This window comes from Chroicocephalus ridibundus, chromosome 4, assembly GCF_963924245.1.
Source record: "Chroicocephalus ridibundus chromosome 4, bChrRid1.1, whole genome shotgun sequence".
Classification (NCBI taxonomy): Eukaryota; Metazoa; Chordata; class Aves; order Charadriiformes; family Laridae; genus Chroicocephalus; species Chroicocephalus ridibundus.
The window spans coordinates 40149464-40165660 of NC_086287.1; the positions used below are offsets into that span (position 1 = coordinate 40149464).

Here is a 16197-nt window from a genome sequence, read left to right on the forward strand (position 1 = left end):
GTTAAACACACGCACACGTATGTGTATACCCCTATATATATACCCCTCCCTCTATAGGTACGTAGATATACTATACGTGTATATCACCTCCCGTCCGAGGACGACGGACAGACCCCCCCACCCCACACCTCCTACAGCCGCCGACGCTTCCGGCGCGAGCGGCACGCAGCGCAGAGGGGCGGTACCCCTGCGCGCCGGGGGAGGGCGGAGCTTCGAGCGACAGCCAATCAGAACCACGAGAGGCCGGAGCACGGGGCGGAGCTGTCATGCGGTGAGAAGCGGGCGCGGGGCGCGCCGGCGGGCGGGGGCGGTAGTGGTGGGAGGGGAGGGCGGGGCTTGCGCTGCCCGGGTTCCTGAGGCGGCGTCAGGCGCCCCAAACAAACATGGCGGTTTATTTACATTCTGCTCGGCCAATGGGCGGGCGCTTGCCCGCGTGCCCGCCCGGCGGCGCGGTCAGCTGAGGCGGTGCCCAAGATGGCGGCGGCGGGGGCTGGTGTAGCCGGGGCGGTGCAGTAGAGCCCAGCACCGCCCGGGTGGCCTCGTCCTGCCCCGTCAGGTAGTGCGCGCCGCAGGACGGGCCCCGGGGGCTGCCGAGCCGGGTCGGACCTTGCAGAGCGGGGTGCTGGCCGTGGGCGGGTGCCGGGGGGGGTGGTGGGGAGCGGCGGGAGCATCCCTCGGGCCGCCTGGCTGTGGTCCCCCGGGACAGTCATTCGTGGCCGGGCGGCAGCCGCGTTGTCTGTCAGCCCGCGGTGCTTGTTGGCGCCTTACGCCCCTGCGGGCTGAAGCCCCCTGAAGCCTAGCCTTGGCTCCCCGGCTGTCCCTGCCCGGGGCGCGCTGTCTGAAGAAGAAACGTGGGGTTGGTGCCCCGGCGCGCACTTACGGCATCCGCTTCGCGTGTGTCGCCCTGCCCCAGGTCACCTGTTCGTCCTGGGAAGATGCATTCTTTTGGAGATGAAGAAGCGGCCTCTCTGGAGCGGCTCTTTGGGTTCTTCTGCGAGTGCGTACAGCGTGGAGACTGGGAGCTTGCGCAGGCCTGTGTACCCCAGCTGAGCCAGTGGCACGGGGATGGCCCTGAGAAGGTGGAAGCAATTCTTCAGGCTCTGGTAGCTTGTCCCGTGGGGGTGAGGTAAGTAAGGTACTGTTTTGGTTCAGTAGGCTTAAGTGTGAAACGAGGAGGAGCAATTAGTTTAGTGCTGACTGTGGGGGACGGATGGAATCTGGGAAATAGCACTTGCTTCAGTGCTGAGGTGTTTTAGATGCATCTAGATGTGCTGTTATCTGAATGTTGACATCTTATCACTGCCTAAGCACTTAGCAGGCTGCCCAGCTCATTGGAATAACGAGCTGTGTTCATTTATGCAGTTGGTATGATGGTTGATACACACTTAAAACTATTTGGAAGCATTTCAGAACTGATTTTATTAGGTTTTATTGAAGGATAAGAAGATGAAGGAACATCTCCTGAAACTACATTCCTTTGATGCTGAGCTTCAGTTAATTTAGAAATGGAACCACCAAGATCAGCACTGTAGTTATTTAAAATGTTCTCTTGCTTCCAGCTTTTGAAAGACTTTCTGATTTCTAAAAATTTAAACTCTAAAAAATTTAAATTATGCTATTGATTTCTTATTTCTCTTGCACTGGAATTTGAAGTGGTATTGGTATTACTCAATCTTAGTTTTGATCTCTGCTTTTCAGGTAGGTGCATATGAAGGGTGACTTTCTAGCACTTCAGGGAACACTGGTATTCCCCCTCTTCAAGCAGATGGTCATAGTCTTCCACATTTAAATTTGTGTAACATTTTGGTAAAGGTTCTAAGAAACAGTTTACACTGACAACAATTAAAGGAGTCTGGAGGAAGATGTGCACATGGTTAGATGAATATTGCTATCAGCCATGTGAGACATAAGCATTTTTGGTCTTTTAATCTTTGATAGTTGGTTATCACATCTAAATGCTTTAGTTAGCAGTGCTGATGTTTTTAAAGGCCAATAAACTATCTGGTGCTTTTTCCTTTTCCTAGTCCCTTTGACAGTACTGAATATGTTCCCTAACTGTGTAGGTTTGGAATGTGTGTGTAAGTACTGGAGCACATGAAAAGCCGATGGAAATTAGAAATATTCTTTGTTTAATTAGTACATTACTTCACTTTTAGTTTGGACGTAAAGCTGCACTTGTGACCGAAACCTTAGTTTCATTTTTTTGGGGTAGAACTAGACAGAACAGGAAATAGCGGTGTTTGGCAACTGGTCAGATTTCAAAGAAATCTGCTGAAGTCCTCAAAGAGGGCTATACAAACTGAACTTTAGACCAGAAATAAATTTCATTGTTTTGAAGCAAAGAACTATGGCAGTAGTGCTGGTATTTGACAGATCTAAAAGCAGTTATTTGCACAGCAGAAATCATTGAGTTAATGTGTAAATAGTACCAATATTCTGGTTTCCCTGTATTCTCTTTGTGTCTGACTCATCTTCAGCTATTTAATCCTCTTTGGTTTTAGCTTACACAAAAAAATATAAAAATCAAAATGACAGTGATTTCCTGGATCTCAGAGATAGGAATGACCTTGTATAATCCAGTGTATGTGTTTATTGCTTTTGTAGGTGGGGACAGAATTCTAGCCCTTGGAGAACTGCGTGGCTTTGGCTTCTTGTGCTGGAAAAATGGCTTGCCAGGAATCAGGTACAAAAACATCTATCAGACTTCCAGCTGTGACTTATAGCTCTGACTTCTAGATGACTTCCAAGTGCAAAATGCCTGACTAGTTGCTTATTTAAGTTACAGGCTTTCTCCTGTGTTTCATGGAATTAAGTTCTCAAGGTAGCTGGAGAAGTACACTGCTTTTGCTTTTAACAAACTTGTCAAGAAACAACTATTAATATTCTCCACACTGGAGAGGCAAATTGGGATTTTTTGTTTTGTTTAGATAAAAGGAGTTGGCTTTTCAACACTCAGCATTTCTGTAAATGGAGAGCATGAGTATATCTACTTCTGCATTTGAGTGGCACCTTCCTTACATTAAAGATGAAATAGCTCAGGCATTAGACAATTCTTTATAAGCTTTATATGGATTTGCTTGCTGTTTTCTGACAGGTGCAGTGTTTAATGAGTAAAGGAGAAACTAGTATTTTTTCCTCCTTTTTTTTTTTTCCCCTAATTGGTGCACTGGGATGTGTGATCATACTTTTTTTTTTTTTAATTCATTTGTCCTTAGACTTGCATTTTTTCTTTACCTTTTGAGGAACAACGTCTCAAATTGATGGGTTTGTAATTCCTGACAGAGACACTTGTCTCTGTTTCCAGATGTATAGATAAATGGAATCCACTGGTGTGGGAGCAGAACCTAATTGTGGAATAGCTTTTAATTGAGAATAGGGTATCTTCAGAGAGATATTTCAGTCTGCCTCAAAATGTTAATGAAATAGCTAAGATTAGGTTAATCTGGTAATGTAAATAAGTAAAAGTTTTATTGTCTAACGTCTTTCCCATTCTCTTACATTGTTTTAGAAAACTGTTCCAGTTGTTCTTCAGAGAGAAACTGAATTTTTATTGTTCTTGGAAGAACTACAGAAAGATGTCTCTGAGGAAGTCCTAAAGGTGAGCTACTTAGTATGCCCTGCTTTTTCTTGTTAGTCACGTAGAATGTCCAACTTTTTCAGGTTTTGGGATCAAGTTAATGCTTCCTGCTAACTTGACTGCTTGAGATGCTAATATGTTATTAATCTTTTAGGCATCTGAAAGACTGCAGTTCAAATCCCTTTCTAAAGTTAATCCAATGTGCCTACAAGTGATTTCTCTGGCTAGAGAGGAGGTTGTAGGCAGGCAAGGAACAAGCTTTTCTACATGGTCTTTCTAACGCACTTCAGTCCTGACTGCAGCTGCTTGCCAAAGTCTTGCAGATATAGACACCTTTAGCTAAAACCCACTGTGAGACAAAATAAACCATAATCAGTAAGCACATTTTAAAAGTATGTTTATTTTCTTTTTCTTCTTCCTAAAATCTTAATTTTAAACTCTTCCACACCTCTTTGCCCCCTTCCTGGAAGTTTTGGGTGCTGTACTGTTACTACTGATGGTATTTGGTAGTTGGTATGATGTGTGCTCTGAGGTTCAGGACCCATTTTTCCATTATTAATGAATACATGCAGACTGATTTATTTGAGAAATACATGGAAATATTCAAAGATGGGTTAATATCAAAAGCAAGCATAGAGCAGGAAATCAGGAGAGTTACTACATGTAAAACTGTCTTAATTTGGTGTTGAATTTAACAGAATTAGACCTGTTACGTTTTGTGGAATGTCCTCAGTTGTTGCTTCTAGTCTTACAGGTTCGAACTCTTCAAAGAATTTTTTTTGTTTGCCCTTTTTAAGAGGAAAATGAAAACTTACTATATTCAGAGACTATTTGCAGCTTTTAAATATGAATAACGAAAAGGTATTCGGTATTTCTTTAAGACAATTGCAGGATAAAAGCAAGCAAGGTAAACTTGACTGTTGATTAAAACAAATCTGCTTGAAGTCTGTTAATGACTGATGAAGTCTGTGTACATTGCCATCTAAGCTCCAAGGTCATGAAAGATTCCACCATTGTCTGGAACAGAAATAGATTCAGCAACCTCCTATCTTTGTTGCAATTACTGTCAGAGGCATGTTAGTGGGTAGTTATGTTTTGATCCAGCAAATAAAGAAATGGGTGTTGTGGACTTGTCTTCTGCTAATATTCTCATTTTTGCCCACATCAACCACCTCTCCTCTCCATGTTCCCTGAGTTGTCTCTTTCAGTCAAGGACAGCACTCAACGTAGTTCCAGATGTGCCACAAGTGTTGCTTAATTGCTGTTCAGCTGCATTGTCCCTCACCTTCCCACCCCTTACTGGGAGACTTCATTGGGAATTGTTTGTTTGTTTTCCTCTTCCTAGTTCTGGAATTGTAGGTTTGCTTCTGTTAGCAAGAAAAAAATACTGTTGCTTGAGAAAGAAGCCTGTGAGGTGGCTTCTGAATCTGTTGGCCAGTTTTAACCAAGTTTGAAAAATTAATGTTGATGAAGGTGATGCAGTTGGTAGATAGATGGTATGAATATGGAAAAGTAGGTAAAAAAAAAAAGACTGAACGCTAATCATCATGCTCTTACTGACTTACGAAGATACAGTCATATTAATATGTTGCTAAAAGGTAGAATACAATAGTGCTTCAGCCATCCCCTAGGAGCTGCCCGTGAACTAAGGTAACTTGCTTATGAGTGCATGGCCCATATAGTGTAGTTGTGTATTACAGGATTCTTCATATTTTGTTACATATTCAGGCATATCTACTCTTCTAGGAAGGGTATTGGACAAGGTGGACCATTATTAATGGTTTCCTAGGTAATACGATGTTTCCAAATTGATTTATCTTCTTGCTTTCAAGTTTCTCCTATTTTTTTTTTAATAATTTATTTCATGTTTTTAATGGAGTCTGAAAGGCTTACTCTTTTATTATTTTCCTATTAGGAACTGTTCGAAGCATTTGAGTGCACCCAGAACAAGCACATCACGGACAGGAAAAGAAGAGATGGCTGTTCTCACAGATTCAGTTTGGATGTTGTTTCAGCTCTCCGGAAGCTTTTGCTGCGGGCTCCCCAGAGGGCAAAAGCCCTGCTGGAGTTCTTTCAGGAGGAACAAGGCACACACAGCTCCTCGCTCCAGCAGTATTGCTCTCTGCAAAACATCTTTGTTGAATTTCTTCGTGACTCCTTGAAATCTCTGCAGAGGCTTCAGTGCTGTTCTGAGATTTCAGCAGAACTAGATCAAAGAGAACTAGTAGATACGATTTATGCTGCTCTTAGTATAGTGACTTTTGAGGTGGAGCATCAGGCAGATGAAGTACGGCACCTATTCAGGGAGCTCTTGGATGTGTGCTGGGCTGAGGGAAGCCCACTGAGGGAGGAGAAGCTACTAAGCTGCATGCTGAGGAAACAGAGCCATGGCCTGTTAAGCCTGTATAGCAGTGTTGTTATAGAAAGAATAAGAGAAAAATTTCTGGCATCAAAATCAATACGCAAAGGTTTGTTTCACTTTTTGCTTTGTTTTCATTTCTTGTTTAACAAAGCCATTGAGGCATTAAATAGGCAAGTTGTCAGGAAGTTGGGCAGTGTTCTTACTAAAGTGCCTTAACAAACCATGTAGTCTTGTAAAAGATGATGCTAAGATGACTTAAAGCAAAGAATTGGCATAGGAACCCAGGGCTCTCCCTACATTTCTGCAGTCTCTGCTGCCTTCTTTTGTGGGCACTTCCTTTATCACCCCTTGTTTTACTCTATTCTAATCTGCTCAGCATTTCTCCTGCTGAAGATGTTGCTTTTAATAAGGAAATTGACTCTCCACATCTATATAAAGTTTTTATTGGTTAAGCTCCAGCTCGGGGTTACCTGTGTTGGAGGATGTTCCATTTCAGGGCAATAACAGTTCAACTACCTCAGTAATCTCAAAATGTTCAAACCCTTTAATATTGGAAAAAAAGACTTACAGAAGTGGAAGGGGATGTGGAGTGGGACAATATCGCAGCTAGAAAGAAGATGCAGTTTGATTTCCTGCTCACTTGCCAGACCCCAACTGTTGTTTTTGTACCAGCCATAATTTCACAGCTTCTACCTTCCTATGACTGGTACATTTAGTTGAGGATCTCATTTGAAGCTGAATGGCAAGTGGTGCCTATGCTCTTGTCAGAAAAGTGGCAGGTGAGCATGCAAGGAGGTCAAAGCTAGAATGCCTACCCTCTTTTGCTTGCCTCTGTACACTGAGGTGTAAGTCAGTGGGGTTTGTATCCTCTCTCCTCCCTTCACTCATAGGGATTGCTGAAGGGAAGTTCGGGCTGATGTGTGGCAGACTGGAATTTCTGATAAATGACAATTACTGCTTCCTCATGGGGGAAGATAAATGGAGATATGGATACCTTCACTCTCATTGGGAGTAGTTCAGTTCTCACTTTGCACAGACCTGAGAAGTTCCTGTGCTGGCCAAGTCTTTGCTAAGGCCCTGCAAAGCAGCATAGTGTCTCAGAGCACAAGTGAGAGTTCATGCAACATACAGATAAGATGTGTGTGACTGGAGAAAGAAAGGCAGTGTGACCTGAGCTAATGCAAACAACCTGTGTGATAAACAGACTCTTGTTATGTTAGCAACTGTCCAGACAGTTTCCTGGTTTACTATCTGACCTGTTTATTTTCTAGCAAATTTCTCTCCTTGTCTTTCTTGTCCAGTAAAAACATCTGAGAGTCTTAACTGTTAACGTGTAACAGCTGGTTAGTATTTGAGGAAATGTTGAGTGTTTCTCAGTTTAAATTATCAGCAAATTATGCTTCTCTCAAAGGTAGCACTGTGTACTGGAAGGTAATCTTGTGGTGTTTTTTAGGTTCATCTGAGCAGCTGGATACAGAGCGAACCGTGATGAGTTTGTTCTCAGATCCCAAAGAGGCTGCTTCTTGGAAGACAGTCTATTTCTACTGCTTGAGCAGCAGCAAGCACTTTCTGGAACAGATTCTGGTACGTCCATAAAATGATTAAGAGGAAAACCCAATGGTGGCTAAAGTCAGTCCCTATATTGAACACATCTTGGCAGTGCACAGAGGCTTTTTATATTCAAATAGTGCTTAGTAGGGGTCGTGACTTACAGGAACAAGGAGGTAATTGGTGATAACTCTCCTACTATTCCAATTGTGTGATGAACTCAAAATGTTCATTGAGATTTTTGGAAAAGCTCATGTGCATGCAGACTGAAGATTAGATCTTCATGATTTAAGAAGTCCTGTGTCCTGCTTGTAATTTTGTTGGATACACCACTTGATTTACCCCATGACCTTGAAATCATTGCTTTGCTTTTCTGATGCTGGTAGAGTCGGGGCAGTGAGACTAGTTTGCAGGGTAGAATTTATATTTTAAAGAGCTCGAAGACCTGGTGAAAAATACTCTGGTATGAATTAAATGATTTGAGTGTATTTACATAGATAGAAGAAATAGAATACAGGCAGGTGGTCACTGTTAGAGTGCAGGTTTTTAAGCTTTGACGTATTTCCTCTTCTAGATAACATGCTCATTCAAGTTTCTTACATAATGCCCTTGTCAGAGACATAATCACTTGAAAGAATGTAAAGATAATGTAGTGAGGGTGTATGAGTTGGCTCTGTGCTAAACATTTGAAATGATGTTTTTTTCCGCATGACAGTTTTACTGCAGAGTAACCTGATGGCTTGGAAAATACAAGTTTAGGAAAGTTCCAGATGCAGAATTTTCCTATTTTTGTGAAGCTCATATTGAAATGGCTATTGATTTACATAACCTGCCAGGCATTATGTGTCTCTATATTTGGAAAAATAAATACTTCTTTTGTTTTCTAGGTGACTGCATTAACTTTACTGAAAAGGGAAGACTACTCAGGCCTGAACAGTTTATTGAGGAGAGAATTTAGTCCCCTTAGCCGTCTCTTGGTATTGCTAGGATGGACTCATTGTCAAAGCCTGGAGTCAGCAAAAGCATTGCTATGGACTCTTCACATAACTCAGGTAAATGAGCAGAAAGCAAGTCGCAGTATCCCAGTCTGAGTCCAGATAATGCTATTTGTTTGCTTAAGTTGTTCATTGGGTTTCTGATTATATTTTTTTCCTGACTTGCAAAAAAAAGATTTAAAAACAACCCCTGTTTACAACCTCAAATTGTGGTAATCTGAACTGTGAATTTTCTTTCTGTAAACAAATAAAACGGGGAGTTTCCAGCGAGAATGTTAATCTTTCTCAAAAGGGAATTAAAGAAGCTAAGATGTTACAGTTCTGTGTAAGTAACATTATTGGACACTTGCCTTTTTTCTTATTTCTCAGCTGTGAAGGGAGTATGATTGCCCAGGAGATTCTGAAAGTTTCTCTTGCACGAGGTCTCCGGCTTTTAACACAAGAGAGGGAAAGACAGCAGCGGTTGTTGACCAGTTTTGAAAATAGATGGGGGATGTTTGGTCAGTGTCATTTTGTCCAATGAGTCATCCCTGGATAGTGACTAATTCTGATGACAACTAACTTGAGTTCAGCAACAGGGTAGCTTGGAAATTTCCCATACCTATTCACAAAATGAAATAATAAAATACAGGAGCTGGGACTGAAAGATCCGCCTTGTTTGTGGGGAGTCTTCATCTTTAAAGAAGAGAGAGGATTCAAACTTTGGGGGCTGTGGTTGCTGAGTTGTAGTAGTTTAGATGATGTTTGTCTGCAGGCAAGTGGCTTGGGTGACAGAGGTGGGGAGACAGGAAGCCTTGCACTGCTAGATCATCGGGGCAGATCTAGGCTGGTATTGCCTTAAGGGAGTTACCATCTATCAGTAATAAACTGAAGGTCTATTCAGTAGCCTCTGCAAAGTGGAATTCTTAGATCTGATTTTAGTAGGCAGGTATCTGTAGTAGAAAAGCACATGGAAAAGGACAATAACTGTCTGCCACCCGGTGTGTCATCAGTTCTGGTACATGATTAGTTGTAGAGGTTAATGTCTTGGACTGTTACTAGGAAGCGTTAATTTGCATTTTGAAAGTTAACCTTGCAAAGGGATGTAACCACCTTTACATGGTCTGTAGGTGTGTTGAGTGGAGGCTGACTGGTTTTGGTGCTCCTTTAGAATAGCCCTTCCTTGCTCGCTTTTTTTATTAAACAGTTTTATTAAAACTGGCAATTTTCTGTACTTGAAATTACCATCTAGATAAAGAAGTCTTATGAACGTGCCATATGTGACACAGGCTTGGTTCTGCTGTCTGACTAGAGGATTTGTGGTAAAGAGATTCTTTTATTTGTCTTTCTATTTAGGATCTGTGCAATGATTCAGTACTGAAAGATTTCTGTGATGGGCTGTGGGCTCAGGTGGAAGTGCTTGAATGGTGCATACAGCAAAACAGGTAAAACGGTTGGGACTTTTTCCAAACTGTTGCCAAATCTGCCTATTAGTCAATCTATGTATACAAATAGAAATTGCGTTCTTTTCTGTGAATCTTGGCTAATCATCTCCTAATGACTGTATATCACAAGCTCTCAAAATTACTTAATGGGCATTAGTGTTGCTATTTGTTTGTTGGTTGTTTTTTTTTAACTGCAGGAATTTGATTGAATAAGAGTTAGAGTGGGAGATACATCTTTAAATATGGCTGAGAGACCTAAATCTGTTTGTGCCACCTCTTTTTGTTCTCTCTTGCAGTATTACTATGCCAAGGAAGGTTCTTTTGCAACACTTGCACAGTCTAGATTGTCACACTGCAGTATACTCTCTTCATCATCTCACTAATCTTCTGACACTGAATGAAGACGATGTTATTGAGCTTCTTCAAAAAGTTCCTGCTAGAGACCAACAGATGCAGGGTAAATGTGTAGGGTCGTGAGAACACAGAAAACCCCCGATCCATTGAGTATGTGCTGCTCAGTATTTCTGCCAGAAAGAATCTGTTCTTTTGACCTACTACTGTAAATAAGGAAGATATTGCTTACCAGCTGCTTTGCAGAAGAAAACTAGAGACCATGTGGAAATTATTTTAGAATCATTTTGGGGAGTAAATTCTCTCCCAAGAAGGAGTGACAGATCTCTGAAAGAACTTTTTCAAAATGGTAACAAGAAAGGCACATGCTTATAGTATGTGCTACTCATTGTAACTTATATAAGGTATAATACTCTTAGCTTGAAAAACAAGTATATGGTTTGGATTTCAGCCATCTGTGCACTTAAATTTAAAATCACAGGGCAAAGCCGGATGAAATTGACAATACCTCATACAGTACATCTTTATTTTTGAAATATACAAAATGTTTTTTTGTTCTTCTAATATTAAGTCTTACCAAATCTACTTTAATAATAAAATCAGTAAGGCTTACTTACAGGCTGTATTTAAATCCCTCTTGTCTCCCTTCTCTCATCTTCCTGTGTTCCAATTTGGTGCCTAAAATACCTGAGATTAGCATACATTTTAGTTCACTTAGAAGTGACTCTCCTTGTAAATTCTTTTGATTGTGGCCTATGTCCAGATTCAGCTGCTGATATTTTAATGCTGTTTTCGGATAGGGCCTCTTAATAATGATACAGAAGCTCAGTCTTCCTGCATGTACTAGAACCAAATAAGGTGCAATTTTTTGTGCCTTATTCCTTGTATGGATGGGAATTTGTATGTGTATTTTCAAACAGTTGTATGGACAGCTCTCAGTAATGGACGTTGCACAGATTTTCCAGGTTGCCTAGTGAGAAGCAGTTTTCTCTCCTTTTGGTTTCCAGTCCTATTTTTACAGCTTTTGTTGTTAGAAGTATTCTAACAGTTGTCTTAAAAGACATAATGATTGAGACTCTATATAGATCTTCGGTTTCAGTGTCCTGCTTTCTGAAATCAGTTGTTTAGTTGTTGCTGATGTTGGATGTTTTTTAATCTAGCATTTTAATTGTTTTATGCTTGAATTCTGTCAAAAGCTTTCAAAGACAGGAAGAGGCAATCCTGTCATATCTTCTGGGAGCTGCATGTCTGTAGCAAAAGAACTCTAGCTGTGGTTTCTCTTCTTCTTTCAGATCACCTTAATTTACGGAACTAGTTAATGGAAGACTAGTCCTCCCTCTCTTTTCAGACCAGTGACTATTGTAAAATTCAGATAATCCTGTAAACACAGTTTAATAGAATCTCCTTTAAAATAATTATTTTAAAACTTAAAGGTAGAAAAGGAGTCATGAAGTTTTGATTTGTCTGACTTAGTAGTGTTAACAGGCCTTTTTCTCCCCTTACCGCATGTACTTCCCCTTCTTCCCGACACACATCTGTCGGCTGCAGTAGTGAAACTGAAGTAGTGGTACTGGTTGACAGCTGTGTTCAGACACCTTTCAGATCAGTGCATAACACTAGCTTTGTGCAGTCACACTAACAAAAGAAATGATGGACAGAAATTTCCTCATGAGATACAAAATTGAAGAATAAGGTGTTAATATTTCTGGCATAGGAAAAACAAGTGCTTTAAGTTAAAGGGCAGTTCTTCGATACTGGTACGAGGAAAAGGATTGGTTTAGATGCACATGCTGACACAGACTCAACGCATCCAAGACTTTCCACATAGGAGGCAAAAGTGTATTAAACTTGCATTTGATTACCAGTGTGTATCTTGCAGTATCTTTAGATAGCTCTTCCTTTTCAGAGGACTGTATTTATTGGGTCTCTGGCTTCACCTACCTGAAGTCCACTTAAGATAGTGGTATTGAGAGCTTTTTGGGTGCTACATATTAGTGTAGAGCTGCTGCTGAATTACAGCATTTTTGTGGCCATGTGGGTACTGCAAAGGATTCAAATTTGGATGGTTCCTCAGTTCTGCCTGCTGTCTACATTATAGTTTCCACCATTGTTGCTGTTTAGAATTGCAATGGTAGGGAATAGTTGGTTTCAAACTGGTTTTGCCCTCTTTTGTGCTGTGTAGTTTTCAGAAGAGTTCAGGCTGGTGCTTTTCGTTGAAATCAAGCCTTGTTGAGGACAGTGCTGAAATACTCCCTAAGTAATGCTATTCAGCCCCGTTTGTTTGGATGGGGACATTATCAGTATACATCAGACCAGTACTTTGTTTAAAAAAAACAACTTTGCTATGTTTCCCCTGCATGGCAATAGGCAGAGGGACAATCTATCCCTTGTGTAAGAATATAGGATAGTGGATTCAAGCACTAATTTAATACTGTCTGGGATTTCGGTTTTTTTGTTGTTTCTTTTTTTTTTTTTACCTTTGTATAGTAGTTGGATAATTCATCTAAACCCAGCGTAACAGAATATATGACTCTATATTGTGTTCCTGGGTGAAGATGATGATGATGCAACTTTTACATAGTTTGCAGCTCTGATATGTGTTGGATTGGAAGGGACCTTTAAAGGTCATCTAGTCCAACCCCTCTGCAGTAAGCAGGGACATCTTTAACTAAATCAGATTGCTCAGAGCCTCATCCAGCCTTGCCTTGAACGTCTCCAGGGATGGGGCCTCCACCACCTCTCTGGGCAACCTGTTCCAGTGTCTCACCATCTCATTGCAAAGAACTTCTTCCTAATGTCTAATCTAAACCTACCCTGCCCTAGTTTAAAACTATTGCCCCTTGTCCTATTGCTACATGCCCTTGCAAACAGCCCCTCCCCAGCTTTCTTGTAGGCCCCCTTTAGGTACTGGAAGGCTGCTATAAGGTCTCCCCGGAGCCTTCTCTTCTCCAGGCTGAACAACCCCAGCTGTCTCAGCCTGTCTTCATAGAAGAGGCCCTCCACCCCTCTGATCATCTTCGTGGCCCTCCTCTAGACCCACTCCAACAGGTCCATGTCTTTCTTGTGCTGAGGGCTCCAGGCACAATACTCCAGGCAGGGTCTCATAAGAGCAGAGTAGAGGGGGAGAATCACCTCTCTTGATCTGCAGCCAGATGCAACTGTCCACCTGGGCTGCAAGTGCGTCCGGAGTGATGTTCTGTTGTACTAAGAAGGGATCATGTCTGGCATGTGGCACCTTTCCTCAAAAAAAAAAAAAAACAGACAGACAAAACAGGGAAGGAGTGGGTGTAGTACTTCTGTAGGTTGCCTTTATCATAAATGTGTGAAGGAAACTGTGGGTCTGTGCTACTTCTCTAATCAATAGCACATTTTATATTATCTGTATGGACAGCCATTGTGAATAGAATCAACTGTGATATCTATTTATTAGTACAAATATGTAGAGGTGGTGGTACTCTAGTCTCACTAGGTCATAGCCAGCCTACACTATCTCCCTACTTACCTACTGTGTGATAGAACACAAAGTTCTAAGATGCTGGAACGAGACAAAGTCTGTCCCTGTGGTGCAAATGCAGCAGTGTAGCTTAACCACGTACCTCTAATGAGACTCCTCATGAGCAGATTTTGATCATCCTGTGCTGTAGCCGGGTCCTGTAACACAAATTCACAGATTTCCTTTTTAGAAAGGAACTAGACCTAACTTCTCCGTGCCCATCTGTTGTGGGTTTTGTTTTGGTTTTTTTTCCAAATGTTGTAACAATGAGATAGAGCAAAGCTGGGATGGAGGTGACACTGGGGAAGAAAGACTGTATAAATATTGCTGTGTGGGAACTGCAGGAGAAAATTAACTTGTTTTCTTATCTACTTCCCACCCCCTCACCACCCTTATTTCCCTCCATAGCGGCAACACTCCCTAACACCCTGAGTCAGCAACGCAATCTGGCACTCTTTCAAGCATTTTGTGCCATGAAGTATGCTATCTATGCTCTCTGTGTGAATTCACATAAGCATTCCAAGTGCAAAGATTGCGTACGGAGCCTTCTTGGTGATATCCCTGAAGATGCAACTTCTGAAGAACCAGCAGGTGATTAGCTGCCTTTCTTGGGTTCAGTAGCTTGTGCTTCTCTTTGCTGGGCTCTGAATTATCACTTCGTATTGGGATATTATTGCACCCTGTGTACATATGATGGTTTTAGTCCATGGGCTATGAATGCTTTGCAAACAAGTATAATGGCATTTCTTTGAGGTGTTGTTACCTTTAGTAATAATAGATATGAATAAACTACCTGCCTTGTTCTAAAATATTTAAGATAATTATATTAAAAATATAGTGCAAAAAGAAGGTGATATCAGATACAGGATGGTAGTGGCAGGGATGCTTTTGTAAGAGCACATGATTTCCCAGAGCTGAAACTGTTTTTAATGGCTAGAATGGGTATAATCTGAGTTTGCACATCATTGCACAAGGTGATGATTTGCATTACTGAGAGGAAGGAGACACACTACCTTTGTAAATGTAAAATGCTGGACATATATTTACTTGATTTCTGGAGGAATGATCAGTTCGGAGCTACTGGGACGGTTCCTTCTTCTAGGATTTTCTTAAAGGGCAAAGGTTGGAGGAAGGAACTCCTGGAAAATGTTGTAAATGTTCTTTATTTTTGTTTTTAATTTTACAGATTGCTCTTCAGTATTTCCTCAGTACCTTGTGAAGTGTCAGCAGTTCTTAAGGAGTGTTCCTGCACCTCTGCGTCTGGAGGTTTTGGAGAACATCTTCTCCTTGCTTTTTGTTTCCTACAGTGACCTCCATACTGAGACACTTTTACCTGAGGACTATGCAGAGGATGATGATCTTGACAAAAAGAGTACTACTGTGAGTGTAGAAGGCAGTGCTAGTCAGCGGTCTTCCACCTCGGGGAGTCCACAACGCCTAATAGAGGCTGAAAAGAAATTAGAGAGGCATCTGCTGTCTGCTCAGACAGTTCGCACAGATACCCAAGATCTTCATGACTCTATGTTAGGTGGCAAAAGATGTGAAACCTCTAGGCTGAGCTACCTGGATCTGAAACACTTCACCAGTGGTGTTACTGGATTTTTAGTGGATGATGTGGCCATGGATGCCTTCCTCACGTTGCTCCTCAACCATCTGGAAGAAATTCAGAGTTCCCTCCCATGGGACTCCAGTAATGTGCTTCGTGAAGAGCTGGAGCTTGTCGAGTGCTTGAATCTTTCTGCAAGCAGAGATGCCTTTGGAAGTCGTGTGTTACAGTTTTCCAAATACCTTTCTGAAGCTCACTGGCGATACAAGGTGGTGATGAGTAACAGAAATGCAGGTAGGCTTTGTATTTGGCAGCTTCTGATATATCAACACTGTTCTGTGACAGCCGTCCAGGCAGTGGTCTCAACTGAATTCCATGAGCATCTTACTGAGGGAGCACATTTTGGCAGATATTAGGAGAGTGACCTAGTTGGAGATCACCTAGCTCTTGTGCCATTCTTCAATAGGAGTGATCTCTATTCTAATCAGAAAGTTTGAGTTTTCTTTTTCTTTTTTCCCCTCCCTTTTGTGGACACACTGCTTCAGTTCACCTGTCTTTCTCCTGCCCCTTTGTTACAAGTTATGTTGACGGTGCAGTGATGTGAAGGGATGTGGTGTGTGATCCAGTGCAAACCAGATAGACTCATCTCGTTCATGGAGAGAGTGTTGATTTAGCACACTCTGGAAACATGTTAGGAACACGTATCAGAGGAAGTTGGATTATTCTGGGATGCAGACCACTCCTCAGGAGTACCTAGACCAACACACTCAGGGACCTATTTCCCACCCTTCTCTATATCCTATAACTTGTTAGCCCTGCTACTATCAGATTTCTGCTTGTATCGTAGTGTGGCTTATTGTGTAGCTCAGACCATGCAAAGTCCATGTACCAAGAAAGATTG

The 16197-nt window shown here is 41.8% G+C and overlaps 1 protein-coding gene across 7 annotated transcripts in view; it reads left to right on the plus strand.

The window, feature by feature from the left end:
• The first annotated feature begins 364 nt into the window (after nucleotides 1-364).
• ZFYVE26 (zinc finger FYVE-type containing 26) overlaps nucleotides 365-16197 on the plus strand; it is a 53999-nt gene continuing 38166 nt past the window's right edge. For 3 of the 7 annotated variants that reach the window (XM_063334918.1, XM_063334917.1, XM_063334919.1), the window contains exons 1-11: nucleotides 365-556; nucleotides 914-1126; nucleotides 2605-2683; nucleotides 3509-3598; nucleotides 5493-6045; nucleotides 7393-7523; nucleotides 8375-8539; nucleotides 9818-9906; nucleotides 10203-10363; nucleotides 14159-14341; nucleotides 14937-15590. In XM_063334918.1, coding sequence (XP_063190988.1) covers nucleotides 936-1126; nucleotides 2605-2683; nucleotides 3509-3598; nucleotides 5493-6045; nucleotides 7393-7523; nucleotides 8375-8539; nucleotides 9818-9906; nucleotides 10203-10363; nucleotides 14159-14341; nucleotides 14937-15590 — 2296 coding nt within the window. In that variant the 5' untranslated portion in view covers nucleotides 365-556; nucleotides 914-935. Of the gene's footprint in view, nucleotides 557-884; nucleotides 1127-2604; nucleotides 2684-3508; nucleotides 3599-5492; nucleotides 6046-7392; nucleotides 7524-8374; nucleotides 8540-9817; nucleotides 9907-10202; nucleotides 10364-14158; nucleotides 14342-14936; nucleotides 15591-16197 lie in introns of those variants that run through there. The other 4 variants (XM_063334915.1, XM_063334920.1, XM_063334916.1 and 1 more) reach the window with 3 other exon arrangements.